Genomic DNA, 17,338 nt, shown 5'->3' on the forward strand with positions numbered 1-17,338 from the left:
CTTTATTGGGTAAGGTCAGAAGTTCTTGTAAACGTCACCTGTTTGCTAAATTTATATTTTATCATTAGCGATGATGGATTATTCTTAGAAGCCAGGAAATAATATGGAAAAGAGAGGTTAACTAGATCTGTACAATAAAATTAGGGATGTAAGGGTTTCTTGCCTCTTGAATCATTGTGAAAGCAGAAGAAATTACAAATAAAGCTTTTCTATTTTACAAATAGCCTCTATGCTGCTAGAGGACTTTTAAGTGGTCTATGCAGCCTATTAAAGCCTCACAGTATATCACTAAAAGGGATTCTGTTTTTAGCATTGATATAAAAAAACATAACTGTCCCTATGCAAGTTATGTTATTAACATTTTGAGTTAAATGTGATAGAGTTTCCTTGTTAGGTTAATTGTAGGCTACCAAAGTCCTAGTCCTAATTAGTGCATTAGGAGTAGATGAAAAGAACATAAAGATAAACAATAATTGATGCCTATCACGGTCATTTGTGCGTGAAGTAGCTACTGATTTAAAAATAACCATTTTTCAGATTACCCTTCCCGTGGAAATGCAAAAGCAACACAAAATACCTTGAAACACTGATAATAAGAGATGCATATTTTTTATTGATTCTTAAAATCGCCTTAAGTTCAAAATACTAAATCATCTCTTTGTCTGGATACTGCATTTTCTCAATATGATGCTAATTCATAATGTGGTACTGTACATTCACAGTATCTTTTGGGTCCAATGGGTCACCCTGTTTAGTGAATGATGATGTGTAATTAAAGGCATGAAGTACTAACAGGCCCTATAAAACAAAAAGTAAAAATAAATCCTAATAAAGTTTAATGCCCATGGAGCAGTACACAATATTATTTCTAGTTTTGTACGCTTTATTAAAGCCAACCCCAGGAGCTGTTCGCCGGTCTTGGCCATGGCCAAAACGCCGCCAGGACACTTTGCACCAGGACATTTTGCTGTGATATCTGCTCCCATGCCCCACAACCACACTCCCCACTCGACATGCCATGTCTGCCTTGCCCAACTGCCCCGACCACTGTATGTTTAAATGGTTCACGCAGGACCGCTACACTGCCTAGACAGGCATCTCCTGCAGGAGATTTAAAGATGGCGCTGTGGCCAAACGCCCCATTCTGCTGTCCACTAGCCTCATCCTATCCCCATGGCCGCTGCAGGGGCCCGGCTGCCTATCTTCTCGTTGCTGCCGGGCCAAGCTCTCCCATGCTGCGGGCCTCCCTCACTGACTGTCCCTCGTCGAGCTTCTGATGTCTGTGCGCCAAAAAAAAGCTCTGCTCAGTTTCCGGCGTGCACCAGCATGAGAGAGAGGCATGGCACGTGCCGGCATCAGACCCTCGGCATGGGTCAGCGAGTGAGGGAGCCCGCAGCTGGGGAGAGCCGGGCCTGGTGGCAACTAGAGGACTGGCAGCCAGGCCCCCAGCAGCCACCTGGCCTAACCAGAGGTTGAGACCACCCCCAAAGTAAGTCTGTATTTTATATGTATTTCGGGGTGTTTTTTTAATATATATGTATTTGGAGTGTGTCTGTGGAGGGGGGTTATATGTATTTTTGGGCTGTTTTTTTAATATGTATTTGGGGGTATTTTTTTTTTTATTTTTGTGTAGCCATGGCTGGTCCAGACTGCCTCTCTGCCCCCTGTCACATAAGTCCTTAGTAGCTACAGGCTGTGGCAGGCTATCCTAGGGGCATTGATCCCCCCTCATGCTGACTCTCTGAGTGGCAGGAGTGGTGGTGATACAGGGTCTGTATCCTTTTGCAATCCTTTTGAACCTTTGTTTTTTCTTCTCCTCTCCTTCCACGTCTGGTGACATTTCTCATTTTCTTGATTTCACATTTACTTTCTGCATTTCTAGTTCTATTCCTAAAGTTGGTTTCCTGACTATCCTGACTATCTCTAAAAAAGGAGATGAACATTCTAAAGGTGTAATTTTATTGGCTGAGAGAAATTTAGAAAATTCACCTTTCTCTTCTTGTTTCTCTCTATCACCTTTTGATTTACTAATTATTTTGACCCTTTCTCCATAATTGTTAGATTCTCTATGTTAACCATGATTATCATGAAGCCTACACTAATATAAATAAAATAGATAGAAATGATCTGCTCAAATATAATTCTCATTTATCGGGAACACAAAATATATAAAACAGATTAAAAAGGGTTATCTAATCTACCCCTATCAGTGGGGCCTGATCAATTATGCATTTCCTATAGGGGGTCTTGTCAATATCGAAGAAAAAAAAAAAGATAAAAGAGATACCCCTTACTACGTTACCAGATATAATCATTCTCATTCCTCCAATAAAGGGATTTTACACAAGCATTGGCACATTTTGCACATGGATCCCCTTTTATCAAAAATGTTACCAAAAAAACCACCTGCGGTCTTCAAAAAGGCATCCACGCTTAAAACCATTTTGTCGCCTAGCCTTTTAAAGGGCACAGAATATGCCTCCAAAAAAGACCTCAGTGCTGCCTCTCGTGACCTCTACGCGTTTCGCAACAACGTGCTTCGTCAGGATGACACGACTGGGACAGCTCATAGGCAGCCCTGCACAGTTTCCCATTGGCTGGAACACGAGACCAGGAAGTGGTAGCAGAGAAGAGTTGTTTGCCATGTGTTCGCCTAGTCCGGACAGCTTGCGTTCACGCTGTACCCCTGCTGCCACTTTGCGGTCAGTATTCGTTCCCCTCATTTGGGCATTTTCACAAGGCATCTTAGAACCCCCGTAGTGGGTGTTATTTTGATTATACCTTGTTATTGTTTCTGCTTCACTGGAAGCTTATTGGTTTAGCATCCTCATTGTAGGAGTAGCCCTATGTGTGTTTTTTTGTTTTGTGTTTGTCTTATTATAGATTTTACTTGTTAATTTGTGGTCCTGTGTGACCCTATATTAAATATTGGTACATTTTACTAATCCGTGGTGCGCTGGTGTCTGTGTATTTCTGTTGTTTGGAGAACTCTCTTGGGAGTTCTCCACTTTAGGACCATTTGAGGAGTGGCTCCTTTACATCATTGCTACAAACGGATGTGTTTCTAGAGGACAGTGCGAGCGCAAGAATCTACCTGTGACATTTGTGAAATTTGAGCCGCGACCAGAGGCTCAACCTAGGATTTTTTTTAAATTATTATTTCTTTTTAAAATAGATGATAAACTTTTTGAGTGTGTTAACAAAAACATGCACACTAAAAATGCAGAAAAGTTTACACAAATGAAAAAGCTTTTTTTCGGAATTCTTTTATCAATCCAAAATGAAAACTAATTGAGTTCTGGCAACATGAAAACATGAAAATGTTTATCTTTTAGAAACAAAACACTAGTGGAAGTGCCCACAAGACAATTATGGTTAACACAGCGTTGTTAACACCTGGTAACCCTTAGAAGACAGCTCTTCCTCAGAATTAAAGTTGGTAGTTACACAGTAGCACTAATTTTGACAAATGTCTGATGGGATTGGGTTCTGAGTTTGCAGGAGATGTGTGTTTGCAAATTTCAATTGGTAAACAATTGTTTGTAGGTTTGTGAACCCTCCTCCCTTGTTTACCAATCACATATCCTACCCCTTAAATAGCAGGTCTTGTTATGCACCTGTGAATGACCAATCTAATAAGATAGTTCTCCTTCCATTAGAGAGGTTAAGAGAGCATTTGCAGGTAGTGTTAGTGTTAATCTATCATCTATAAAGATGGGATACTGTACCTTGGCGAGGTTACAGGATAAAAATACTTTTGTCAAAGAATTTCACTAAATGTCCCTTACTTATGAGAAGAGCAACAGAAGTATTTAACAATATAAGTAGTCATATTGGATGTTTTTGTCTTTTGGTAGTTATAACCTATAGAAAAAGAAGTCCAGTAACCATGATTTAGTGAAGAAGACATTATAGAGGTTAGTGAAAAGCCCTTGACCTCTGTACTCCCCTAGAAATGTGGGCATTATCTATAGTATATAATAAACCTGCCAATGTCATGGGCAGTTACTACACATACCCCTGGAAACTCCGATTACAAGACGCCTACTACCTAGGCGTCTTGCAGTTGGATTTTCCAGTTGGCAGTCTGTCTATACAGTTGGTTTGATCTTTTTCTATTTTGAGAGATACTTAGAGACTGGTTCTTTATTACCTATATGGTTTTGCCATAATACCTAGAATAACCCATTGTTGTATTGATTCTCTATTACATTAGTGCATTAACATTAGTTGATTTATTCTGTGCCTTATCAGTATTTAGAGAATATCTGCTGCATTTTATGAGACAGCCTGTCTTTTATTGAGGTAATGTCTGCTGCAATAGTTGTAGGTGGTACCCCACCCCACTGAGGAATACCGTTTCATAGGCATGCCTCCTCTTTGTATATCTATTGATACTGAGTCTATAGTGTTTGGGAGCACTTGTATGTGACAGGGGTAAGGGAACCCCTAGATCGGATTGATCTAAGGGAACGATCCAGAAGGGGCTAGGAGCCCCGAAACATTGCCCCGCTAATTCCCCTGTTTTATCTCCCTCATCCTCCTTTCCCCTTGTCTCCCCTTACCGTGTCTTCCTTTCATGGTACATTTTCCCCCCATATACGTTTATATATTTTGTAACATAGTATTGTATATTTCTGACTTGTTATTTAGCCCACATTGGTATCTTAGATTTGTGTAGATGTTTGCTCTATGTAATGTTCAATACATAAGTAAAAACTATATTTTTTGACAAACTTTTTTGACAATTTATTACAATCGTATTCTCGTTGTGTGCTGGGAACATACCCCATGTTCTACATTGTAATAGAGATTTTCAAAATATGCTGGGGGTTATAGTGAAAAAATGTTTAAAGAACATTTGAAGACATTTACACAAATGGAGTCGTGTAACTTGAGGTCTCATGGCCCTTTATACTGGCATTGTTGTACCCTTTTGCAGAAGTGTCAACTTTTTGAAAAATTTCACAAAAACGTAATATTTAAAAAAATTTAAAAAAAACTTGTGAAAATGGCTGTGAAGCACATTTGAAGACGTCGTAGATACGTATTTTATTTTATATCTTAAGTTCTCATTCTCATTAGTATTGGTTCTGTTTGGATATGTTGGCATGTAACTACACCAATTTAATTAGTGTACAAAAATATGTATATTTTGTAAGTTTTATCACATCGTATTAAACGACAAGATAATTAGAATTATGTTTAGGTAAATCCTACAGATTTAGCCAGCCTCAGCCTTCTTGGTGCCAGGAGAACCCGCAATCCAGATCGCTCAGCTTCCTACACCGATAATTTCTTGTAGAGGTTCCATTCACTAAAACACCCACCACCCCACCCCCTGCAGACAGCCATGACTTTTACTGTCACTGGAGCCACAACATTTTGCTTTTCTTCCGTGGCTCTGGGGACAGCGTCTGGCTAAATCTGTATAACAGATTCAATAATCATGAATTTCAGAATGTAGAGACTTTATGGGTTTAGCACATAGAACCCTTCATACTCATACTGGTACTCTCTTCTATCCCTCAATGCCGCACACAATCTTTAAGGAATACATCCTGCTGCTAACTCAATAGGGTAGGGAAAAAACAAGTGACGCGGCGGTCACAACTCCTCCAAAACAGCCAGACGCATTGGAAAAATAAAAAACTTTATTGAATTGACAAAGTGAACATCAGCAAAAAGACACTCTGACGCGTTTCGTCCAGGAATGGACTTTTTCAAAGAGTGAATTCCCTTGTCATGAGACCCTTCTTATATAGGTGGTGATACAACCTAATTGGCTAGGAGGTGTCTCATGCAAAATACAATACATAGTAAATGCTAAAACAGACAATATTAAGTAAAGAAAAAACTAAACAAAAACAGGGATTAAAAACAACGTTGCTTATTGATCACTAGTTATAAAAATAATGAGAATGATGGATGAGTTTAAAGATATACGAACCATATAGAAAAGCTTATAAGAAAACTCATATAGATAGTTGATACATACCCAATGACTCAGACAGCTGAGAGGACAGTAAACAATGCTATGAAAAAGAATAATAAATGTGTTCATTGCTAAGTATATAAAATGACAAATATATACCAATATACAGCAAATATACAACAATTATCTGATAATAATAAACATATAATATAATGGAATACACTCCGAACACCCCCCACAACAAAGTTAACCAACCAGGAAGTGTTTGAGTTCCCACTCCCGGTTGATGCCCAATGGATGAAGGGTGCTCAGGGTGTAAATCCAGTACATTTCTCGCCTATTCAATGCATTCTCTCTATCCCCACCTCTAATATGGCAAGGAATGTGCTCTATGGCTGTATATGAAAAATTCTCAATTCCACCCATAGAGCACATAGAAAAGTGTCTGGCCACAGGATGTGTTAAATCCTTCTTTTTAATCAGACGAACATGTTCTGCAATTCGCATTTTTAACGGTCTTATAGTTCGTCCGACATATCTTTTACATATCATCCACAATACAAGAGATATATTACAAAGCTGGAATTGCAATTTAAAAAACTTTTCATGTAATATTTATTTTTGTTCTTATTAAACTGTATGACTTTGGTAGTTTTTGCATATTTGCACATGGAACAATTACCACAGGAGAAGAAACCTTTGGGTATTCCCCGTACCTGTGGATATTCTGACTGAGAATTAAACAAGCTAGGCAATAAGTGGGAAGCAATTGTTTTGGCCTTGCGATAAATAAATCGGGGCCCATTTTTTACATATTCGGAAATGTCTTTATCCAAGGACAATGTTTGCCAATGTTTCTTAAATATATCACATATTAAACGTGATTGGCGATTATAAGTTGTAATGAACAATGGACTTACATCACCGTCATTGGAAAAAGATTGGAATTTATCTTTACGACTCCATGGTTTCTTATTTTTTATTAGAGTTTTTCTATCAATAGAGTTCGCAGATTCAAAGGCAGAATGAATGTCAATATCACTATAACCTCTGGCTACGAATCTTTCGGGCCAGTACCTTTGACTGTTCAAGGAAGCTGTCATTGTCCGAACACAGTCTCTTGAGCCTAATGAACTGTGCTTTGGGGACACTTTTTATAAGTGAACGTGGGTAACAGCTTTGAGCACATAGTAGGGTATTTCTGGAATTGAGTTTTCGAAAGATATCCGTTTGTATGATCATGTTATGGTCGATGTACAGGAGAAGGTCTAGGTAATTAATGTGATTTATGTTATGTTCACATGTGAACCGAATGTTTAGATCATTTTTATTCAATATATCAATAAAGGATATGAGTGATGCCTCATCACCATCCCATATCATTATGAGATCATCAATAAATCTCTTAAAGAAAATAATATTAGAACAAAACAAACTGTTACAGTGATAAATGTGCTGTGCTTCCCAAAAGCCCATAAATAAATTTGCGTAAGAAGGTGCAAAACTCGTGCCCATTGCAGTGTCTAAATTCTGTAAATAAAATTGTGTCAAATAAAAAATAATTGTGAGTTAACAGAAATGTGATAGATTCAAGAAGAAATGTGCAAAGTGAAGTAGAAAATTCTGATAAATCCAAAAAGTGACTTATGGCCGAAAGGCCGTGATCGTGATTTATAATTGAATATAGTGAAACTACGTCAAGTGTGACCCACCTATATTGTGTCTTCCAGACCAAGTCCTGTAAATCGACCATAAGATCCGATGAATCTTTAATAAATGATGGTAAACAAAATACCAATGGCTGCAAAAAGCTATCCACATACCTCGATAACCATCTCCCAAAGATCCAATGCTCGCTACTATAGGGCGACCCGGAGGGTCCACTAGCGATTTATGAATCTTTGGGAGATGGTGGAATACCGGAATCACAGGATGTGGACAGCTCAAATAGTCACATTCTTTTTTACTAATAACACACAAGATTTTTCCAAACTCAATTAATTCATTGAGCTGAGAGTTAAATCCAGATGTAGGATCTCCCTTAAGAAGTGAATAATTAGTTCTATCCCCTAATTGCCTAAATGCCTCACATTTGTATTGTTCAGTAGATAATACCACAAGGGCACCCCCCTTGTCTGCATTCCTAAATACAATATCATGTCTTTTTTTTTTTTTTTTAGAAAATGTAATTGTTGAACTTCTGTGTATATCAGATTATTTGAATACATATTAGACTGGGAAAATCCCTGAGCCAGTAATCGTAAATCCCTTTCCACTAGTTTTTCGAACGTAGTGATAAATGGGCCCCTGTTATAATTAGGGCAAAAAATTGACTTTCTTTTAAGACCTGATTCCTGATTACCAAAGAATGGTTGTGTAAAAGTATTAAGTGGTTCACCTTGTTGTTCCAACAATGTTTTCATATCTGACAAAACACATGTCTCCTGAAAATTGAAATTAGGATTATCAACCTGAACTTCAGAATCAATCAAACAATTATTTGTAACACCAAATGAATCTGCATCCAATGATTTAACATCAGGTTCCAATGGATCAAAGCGTCCCCTGGAAGAAAAAAAACTTTTTTAAGGTTAGCTTACTTGTGAATTTTTGAAGGTCAATGACCATTTGAAACAAATGAAAGTCCTGAACTGGTGCGAACCCTAAACCCCTGTTGAGTAAAGATAACTGCTCGAAGGAAAGTTCCACTCCTGAAAGATTGATAACATTGTTATTATTTGACTCATCTAGGTATATTTCTTCCTCTTTGTTCTTCCGTGTACATCTCCGTTTCCTCCTTGATCGTCTGGTTCTCTGCGATTTCTCGATCCTGACGGTAAAAAAGAAGAGGAAGATTGATCCGATGGTTTAGGTTTGACATTAGTTGATACAATGGAGGATCTGCTGTCACTCCTGGATCTTCCATGATTGTCCCTTATGTGATCAGATGGACCTTCGAACGAGACAGAATGGGACCATAATTTATGGTCAGAGAAATCTGAATCTAAGAAACCATGTAGTCGTAATGATAAATTCCAATCTTTTTCCAATGACGGTGATGTAAGTCCATTGTTCATTACAACTTATAATCGTCAATCACGTTTAATATGTGACATATTTAAGAAACATTGGCAAACATTGTCCTTGGATAAAGACATTTCCGAATTTGTAAAAAATGGGCCACGATTTATTTATCGCAAGGCCAAAACAATTGCTTCCCACTTATCGCCTAGCTTGTTTAATTCTCAGTCAGAATATCCACAGGTACGGGGAATACCCAAAGGTTTCTTCTCCTGTGGTAATTGTTCCATGTGCAAATATGCAAAAACTACCAAAGTCATACAGTTTAATAAGAACAAAAATAAATATTACATGAAAAGTTTTTTAAATTGCAATTCCAGCTTTGTAATATATCTCTTGTATTGTGGATGTGACAAAAGATATGTCGGACGAACTATAAGACCGTTAAAAATGCAAATTGCAGAACATGTTCGTCTGATTAAAAAGAAGGATTTAACACATCCTGTGGCCAGAAACTTTTCTATGTGCTCTATGGGTGGAATTGAAAATTTTTCATATACAGCCATAGAGCACATTCCTTGCCATATTAGAGGTGGGGATAGAGAGAATACATTGAATAGGCGAGAAATGTACTGGATTTACACCCTGAGCACCCTTCATCCATTGGGCATCAACCGGGAGTGGGAACTCAAACACTTCCTGGTTGGTTAACTTTGTTGTGGGGGGTGTTCGGAGTGTATTCCATTATATTATATGTTAATAATTATCAGATAATTGTTGTATATTTTCTGTATATTGGTATATATTTGTCATTTTATATACTTAGCAATGAACACATTTATTATTCTTTTTCATAGCATTGTTTACTGTCCTCTCAGCTGTCTGAGTCATTGGGTATGTATCAACTATCTATATGAGTTTTCTTATAAGCTTTTCTATATGGTTCGTATATCTTTAAACTCATCCATCATTCTCATTATTTTTATAACTTGTGATCAATTAGCAACGTTGTTTTTAATACCTGTTTTTATTTAGTTTTTTCTTTACTTAATACTGTCTGTTTTAGCATTTACTATGTATTGTATTTTGCATGAGACACCTCCTATATGTATCTGGTGACGGAACGTGATTTAAGATCTAAAGTTATTAGCCTGCAGGTGAGAAGGGAGGTTTATCCCTGCGACTTCATAGCCACTTAGGTTGTATCACCACCTATATAAAGAGGGTCTCATGACAAGGGAATTCACTCTTTGAAAAAGTCCATTCCTGGACGAAACGCGTCAGAGTGTCTTTTTACTGATGTTCACTTTGTCAATTCAATAAAGTTTTTTATTTTTCCAATGCGTCTGGCTGTTTTGGAGGAGCTGTGACCGCCGCGTCACTTGTTTTTTCCCTACCTTGTCGTTGTTTCCGGCTGGAGCACGCCGACACAACAAGCAGCTGGCAACCGCGCTGCTCATCCATCAGCATTGCAAGCAGATCACGCAAGTTTACCGTGAGTACTGACCGCTGATTCCTACACCGCAGAACACAGGGTGCAGGTGAGGTTTATGATTACCGGACTATATGGACTTACCTTTAAGCATTTCTCTGGACGTGTCCTTCTGTACTTCTACCGGCGCTTTCCAGCCCCCCACCCTGTATTAGTTCAAACTGATGAAGTTTCTAGGCTTTTATGGCAGCATTTTATGATGAAGTGGTGTCTTTCTCCTGTTACTATGGACTGATATATCTGCAGCCCTGGTTGTAGCCTCAGGTCAATTTGGGGGTCATTCCCTAATTTTTCCTATTGCTAACTCAATAGGTAAAGGGTAACAAATGCGCGACGCACCACCAGAACATAAATAAACTGGAGAGAGAGTAACTACAAAATTAGCTTTAATCACTCATTGGATCAGATGACCGGCAACAAACCGGAGCCGACATGTTTCGTGCCCACGCACTTTATCAAGGCTCCCTGAATATACCTCCCCACAATGTAAGTTTAAATACCACGCAAACCCGGAAATGGCCAGGATCCGCATCATGTGATGCAACGTGCCCATCGCAATCGCGTCAACACGTTGGGTACTAAATACAACTGAATAAAATATATATATATATATAAATATATATATTATTTAATATTTGCAGCTGGTTTGTGAAAGCTCTTCAATAGAGCAGAACCAGCCAGGCACCATCTTTTTCTACATATACAAACTGTAACCCAAATACTGATCACTTATACAATTTATAAGTGGAGCTGGCAGGGATACCATTCTATTAAGAAACAAAGGAATGGACATTATTGGTGTTATTTGATATAGACAAACAGTGCCCCAAAATCACTGTTAGGATTGTCTTTTGAAGCCCCAGATTTGGTATTTGGACTTTTTTTGCTAACTCAATAGAGCAGGGGCTCACAAACTAGGGGGGCTCAAAAATGTGTGTGTGTGTGTGTGGGGGGGGGGGGGGTAGCACAGCACTTACAGAGGCCATGTGCTCTTCCCCAAAGCATTTAAATTAAATGTCAGGGTATCGTGTGCAAGGCCTCTGTAACACTTACCCGGCCATCGCCATGGCAACGCGGCATCAAATGACGCCGGGGCTCTCATGACACCGTGTTGCCATGGCAACACATCATCACATGATGTGACGTCATAAGACACCAGACAAAAGGTAAGAGAGGAGCAGGCAGGGGGCCGAGCAGTGGGGGAGAGCAGGCAGGGGGGCGCAGACTAACAAGTTTGTGCACACCTGCAATTGAGTACAGAGTATCTATCAGACTTAGGTCACAACTCTACGTTCTTATTTCCTTTTCATTAATCCATCTTTCAGAACAATTGCACGTTTATCTTTTTTTAGTGGTTTTCTCTTCGCTTTTTTCACACTAACCTCTCTATGTGCTACTTCAAAGTATCCTGGCTGCAAAAGCAGTTCCCTTTGGGTTTGCTCGATCACTCACTGCTTTTACCTCACGGTCCATTTCTACGTTCAGAGAAACCAATGTCCAAGGAATTAGATAGGTGGGCTTTGGAAGCAGTTGTGAGTACAGTAGTAGTACAACAGTACGTATTTAAAGGATAACAGAAAAGATCTAAGATGTGCAGTACACATCAGAAGCAGATAATCTTAGCATTGTAAGTATTAAATAGCGATTTTCCCAGTGGCCTTTCACAGCTGACTTTATTGCATATCTTTATTGCTTAATGACTTGCAAATTGACCCATTTGTTTGACAAACATGTAAAAGATAATTACAAGAAATGTCAATATTCTTCTGAATATCATTTGCTACTGTTTTATTGTGTGTAACAAGGAAAACAGCTCAAACAATAGAGATAAGCAATGCATAATACAGTATATCTCACTGCTCATTGTACTTATAATAGCCCTTATCACTTTTTAACTGCTGCAAATAATGATTTTTCTACTAACAGCTCTTACTTTTACATGTTTAACATGCATTGCAGTCACACAATCAAAGCACATACATTAATTAAAATTGTAAATGCATTTAGTAACATTCTGTTGAGCATGTTTAAAGAGCACTACTTAAATGTTGTAGCTTTTGCATCAATCGTTTGTTTATTAGTATATAATTATTAAATGAAATCAACTAGCTATTTGTAGTGTACACACATCAAATATATTCCAAGAATATATAAAAGGTTACTGGCTTATTTTCAGATATTAGTAACCATACAGATAACATCCATCTGCTTAGAGACTACCTGGAAAAAGATTGCTAATTTACCAAAGTGACATCAGACTCCGTGTAAGCAGGTGGTACTTAAACTGGAAAAGTGGTTGAAACCTTTACCAGTAACAGTAATTTTTTTTGAGAACACCCAAACAACATTCACAGTGCAAAGTTCAGCAAAAACAAAAATCCTGAAATGTTGATATTTAGTCAGTTTTTGCACCCGTTTCTAAAGTAAAGGAGCTGATAGAATAGATTGTAAATGTCAAGTGTATATGGTTTTACATATTATTTACAATACTGACTTTGAAATAAGGACAATATTTGTATCTGCTTCTGTGTGCAAATTTCCCTTCTGCCTTCATTCATGACTGGCTGAATCCTCAACTGCCCCTTTGCCTTGTGGCCATACCACCCCCAATCTCTATAAAGTTTATTTGGCTCCTTCCACAGCACACAATGTCATCATACCACATAGGTCCTTGTGCTTTGATACAAGTATAAAATAACCATTTGTAGCTGGCATTTTCACCTGCCAGAAAGCTTGTAAAAATACTGTTAAGATGGGTAGTAAGTACTGTGCAATGCACAAGCGCCTGCCCAGAATAAAGTCAGAGTGGTACAGCCGATGGACCACCAATTTGTATTTTATTTCTAGACTCCTACCACTTTGCTTGAGCAAAAGAAGCCCCCCAAAAATCTCCACCAATGCTTGGCTGCATTCCCACCTGGAGCAGCCCCCCACCCCCCATATAACTATTCTATGTTAGTGTGTATTTTTGTCACATTGGAAGTAGCTTTGGGCATCTTTGTTTGTTTTTTGTTGTATACATTTAGCCATGCCCACTAGCACCCCTTTTGACACACATATATATATAGCATAGTTACCAGTCCGTGAACTAATAAAGGAGACAGCATACAGCAAGGGGTATATATATATATATACATGTAGAGGTATCAGTACCGTGTTAGCCGAGCTTCAATAATCAAAAAATAAATAGAATTGTAACATCGCCGGAAGAAGAGATCAGTGTATCTCGAAAGCTCGCACAAATAAAAGCATTTCGTTAGCAACAGAACGGTATCATCTATTTATTTGTTGATTATATATATATATACACATCTATCTATCTATCTATCTATCTATCTATCTATCTATCTAGTCAGCTACAGGTCCTTTGGACCCAAAGTCATGATGCTAATAGCTCTAGGGCTTCCGTGTTATAGATACAAACCTCACTTGAGGCCCTGGCCTATGAATACCAAAGATAATTCAGCAGCGAATGTGGGTAGCTATTTATAAAGACAATGCAAATACTGCAGCAATATTAGTGCAGAAGCAGCATAAATATTTTGTGATCAGGTGATCTGGAAGTTTTGTTTCAGCAGGAGATTAGAAAACGCAGTCTCTCTGACCAGGGTTAAAATTGGTTAACAAGTCAACTAGATGGTCAGCAGTTACTCATACAGGTGCACCGACTAGTATTCTAAAACTTGCCTTGGAAAATCTGGGACTATCACCAACAAGATCCAGGTACATGCTGGGTACATGCTGCAACATTTCAGTGATATTTCTGCAGAGACTAATGGCCCATCGGATTAACACAGCAGGGATCCCTGGCAGTCCCTTCAATTTGAATGGGACTGCCAGGGACCCCCGCTGTTAATCCGATGGGCCATTAGTCTCTGCAGAAATGTCACTGAAATGTTGCAGCATGTACCCAGCATGTACCCAGCATGTACTTGGGTCTTGTTGGTGATTGCCCCAGATTTGTTTTAGAATACTCGTCGGCACTACAGTAGTTAGTGCAACTAGAGGGCTTTAATAATCTGGGATTATAACAAAGTTGTTGTGCCATAAAGACTGTTAAAATGAACGGTAGCAATGCACACACAGGACAGAGCAGAGCAACAAAAGCCAAACAAATACCTCCTGACATAAACTGATATATGTTGGTTAATCTTTTTGATATGCTTGGTGCTGTCTTTCATTGCTATTATACTAACCTACAGACCATATCCATGTAATTGGGATTGTTATCCAAAACGGAGATCATACAGTAAACATGAGCACAGATATAATGGTAAACACTATTTAAACACTATTTACCTTATTTTCTCCACATCTAGTTCCATCTGCTGCAGCATCAAGCTTAGAACGGCAAGAACTCTTTACCGAGCACCACAATGTCTGGCAGATATTCTGAAAATAAGGGAGAGAAAACAATGTAGTGTACTGTAGAAAGTGTAATGGCAACAGCAAGTTTTAAAAAATATGTTTCAGTTTGTATTACTAGAAATAACCAAACAAATATATATAAATACACACTCGTATTGGATATTAACCTCTTCAGTGCCCTTTGGGCGTACATTGTACGTCATGAGGGCCGGCACACTGGAGGCCCTAGGGATGTACAAAGTAGGTCATGATGATTTTGGTCCCGGCACAGTCTTATGGCCTGGTTGAAAGCTGCAGGTTCAGCTACATTTTGCACCAGAGAGGTCCTGTGCCATGTGATCATGGTGACAGCCCGGCAGACTGATCACATGGCACAGGTCCCGATTCCTTTTGCACCTCCTCATCCCAAAGTCTTCTCCAGTCCTGTGGCCATGCGGAAAGCCATGGAAACAGTGCCATTTTCAAAAGGGATCCATGAGGACAATCTGTGATTGCAGAGGCAGCCAGAGTGATCCCAGGGCACAAGTCCCCCCTCCATTGCAGGCTGCAATTTTTTAAACACACACCACACTTGCAGCCAATCGGCATAGGTCCCTCCCCAGGACTATAAAAAGGCAACATATTACTCATTTACCATTGTGGGTTGTTGTTAGTGGAGATAGTGTAGAGAGAGCTGTAGCTGATGTTTGAGTAGAGATTGTTACTATTGCGTTACATCTATTTCAGACTTGCTAAATTGTTAGTGTGGATGATTTCAATATCAGGCTTTATAGCTGATCTGTTGTGTCCCTACACTAATCTATTCTTTATCTTTTGATTAACTTTTTTTTTATTTTGAACGTCTTTATTTGTTTGATACATTTGGTTTGGGTGATTACAATAGTAGGATTTATAGTGGATATACTGATCTGCTTAACTTTTTCTTTATTTTCATCCTTTTTTTTTTTTGACTTCGCTTTTTTTGGTTAAGAAATGGCAAGAAATTTTTCTGCAAGAGAGGTTGCAGATGTGAGGGATCTCTCATGATCAATAGTCTGATGTTAGCTATGGTGACTGGACCTGAATTGTTGCCATCAGATTTCTCTAGTGATGACACTATTATCTAGTATTGATGATCAGTCTCAGACTAGAAGAGGGGGGGGGGATTCAAGACACAATACCCAGCAGTTTGTCTCATCAGTCATCAAACTGGACAGCCTGAGCCTGAAAGCCCTAAATTACACCCGGAAGTGGAACAAAAGGGGGTTTGAGCTGCATTGAGCTGCAAGCTGGGACTTTCGACGTTCTGTAGTGACCCTTTGACGCTCATTTTTGGATGTAATTCCCTGTAATTTAAAGAAGTGGATCAGTGACCACTCCTTTTTATTACACCACGCTATTTGCACACATCTATTTAGCCTTTGCGTGATGGATTTTGTGCCTCTGCATCACTTTACATCTCGGGCCTTATTTAATTATTGTATTCCATTGTTCCGGAGGCCTGGTGGAAGCAGGTCACGTGACTATGCCCAGGCGAGCAGGGTACAATTTGTGATTTTTCTCTTCTTCTTACATCATAACACGTTTTCAGTTACAATAACATTGGCTGCATTTGTAATAATGACTAACAGGAACAGCTGTAAGATTTTTTTACTGTTAATATTACCCATGGTCCACCATGTCCCTGCCCCTCTGAGTCCAGGGTAGGAAAAAGTTACAGGCAGTAAAGTCTAATAGGCAGAGCTGTGAGAAAATGCTACTTGTGCAAATATCATAGCGTGTCCAGCATCACCTGGTCTCTCACAGCCATCATTTGCCAAGAGTAGGACATGTGCTATGAGACCGTTTGTAACAATTTCCATAGGTGCTATTATTGGCTGAAACCAGAACTAAATTTAGGACACGGTTATTAGAGGCATACAGTATTAGGAGATTACTTTAAAAGTATAGAGCTTTGATGTACTGTATTATTTGGCACATATACTACTGTAACAGCAGCATGCCTACACTGACAGGTTTAGGTAGGGACTGAAATGTGTGTCAGCCTGAGATACACCAATTGCTTTAAATGGTTTTATTTCAATTCGCTGGTTACTTCATGTTTCAGATGTCCCAATTTGTTTTGGGGTTTTATTCTATTTAGACTACATTCAAAAATTACGTTTTTTACTTTATTTTGCATTTGAGCGATTTTCACACAGAATAGGATTAAGAAGTGTTTCATATAGGTTGTTGTTTTCGTTTGTTTTTGCTACCAGAGCAGGAAATGTCACAGAAATACTGTGGAACAGGTAAAAACATGAGAAAATGCTTTGTATGAGATTAGTCGTACCAGGTCCTGATATGCCTGTCTGTTATGAGAATATGCTACCTTGTGACAGTATCATACTTTTTCTAGCATCTCCTTGGCCCTTAAATCACAGCCAGTGCACATGGTCTCCTGCACCTAGTACACTGTTAGCACTATATAAATGACTGTATCCCTAGTAATAATAAATAATTCACATCTCTTAGTGTCATCCCCCAGTTAATTTGACTATTTA

The 17,338-nt window shown here is 38.8% G+C and overlaps 1 protein-coding gene across 1 annotated transcript in view; it reads right to left on the reverse strand.

Moving 5' to 3' along the window:
- Positions 1-17,338, reverse strand: part of ADAMTS12 (ADAM metallopeptidase with thrombospondin type 1 motif 12) — a 609,209-nt gene that overhangs the window by 234,811 nt on the left and 357,060 nt on the right. Inside the window, exon 10 of the mRNA XM_075587768.1 lies at positions 14,748-14,840. Within this exon, the coding sequence (XP_075443883.1) occupies positions 14,748-14,840 (93 nt within the window). The remainder of the gene's footprint in view (positions 1-14,747; positions 14,841-17,338) is intronic.

The sequence above is a fragment of the Ascaphus truei genome, chromosome 1 (genome assembly GCF_040206685.1).
Source record: "Ascaphus truei isolate aAscTru1 chromosome 1, aAscTru1.hap1, whole genome shotgun sequence".
NCBI classification, from domain to species: Eukaryota; Metazoa; Chordata; class Amphibia; order Anura; family Ascaphidae; genus Ascaphus; species Ascaphus truei.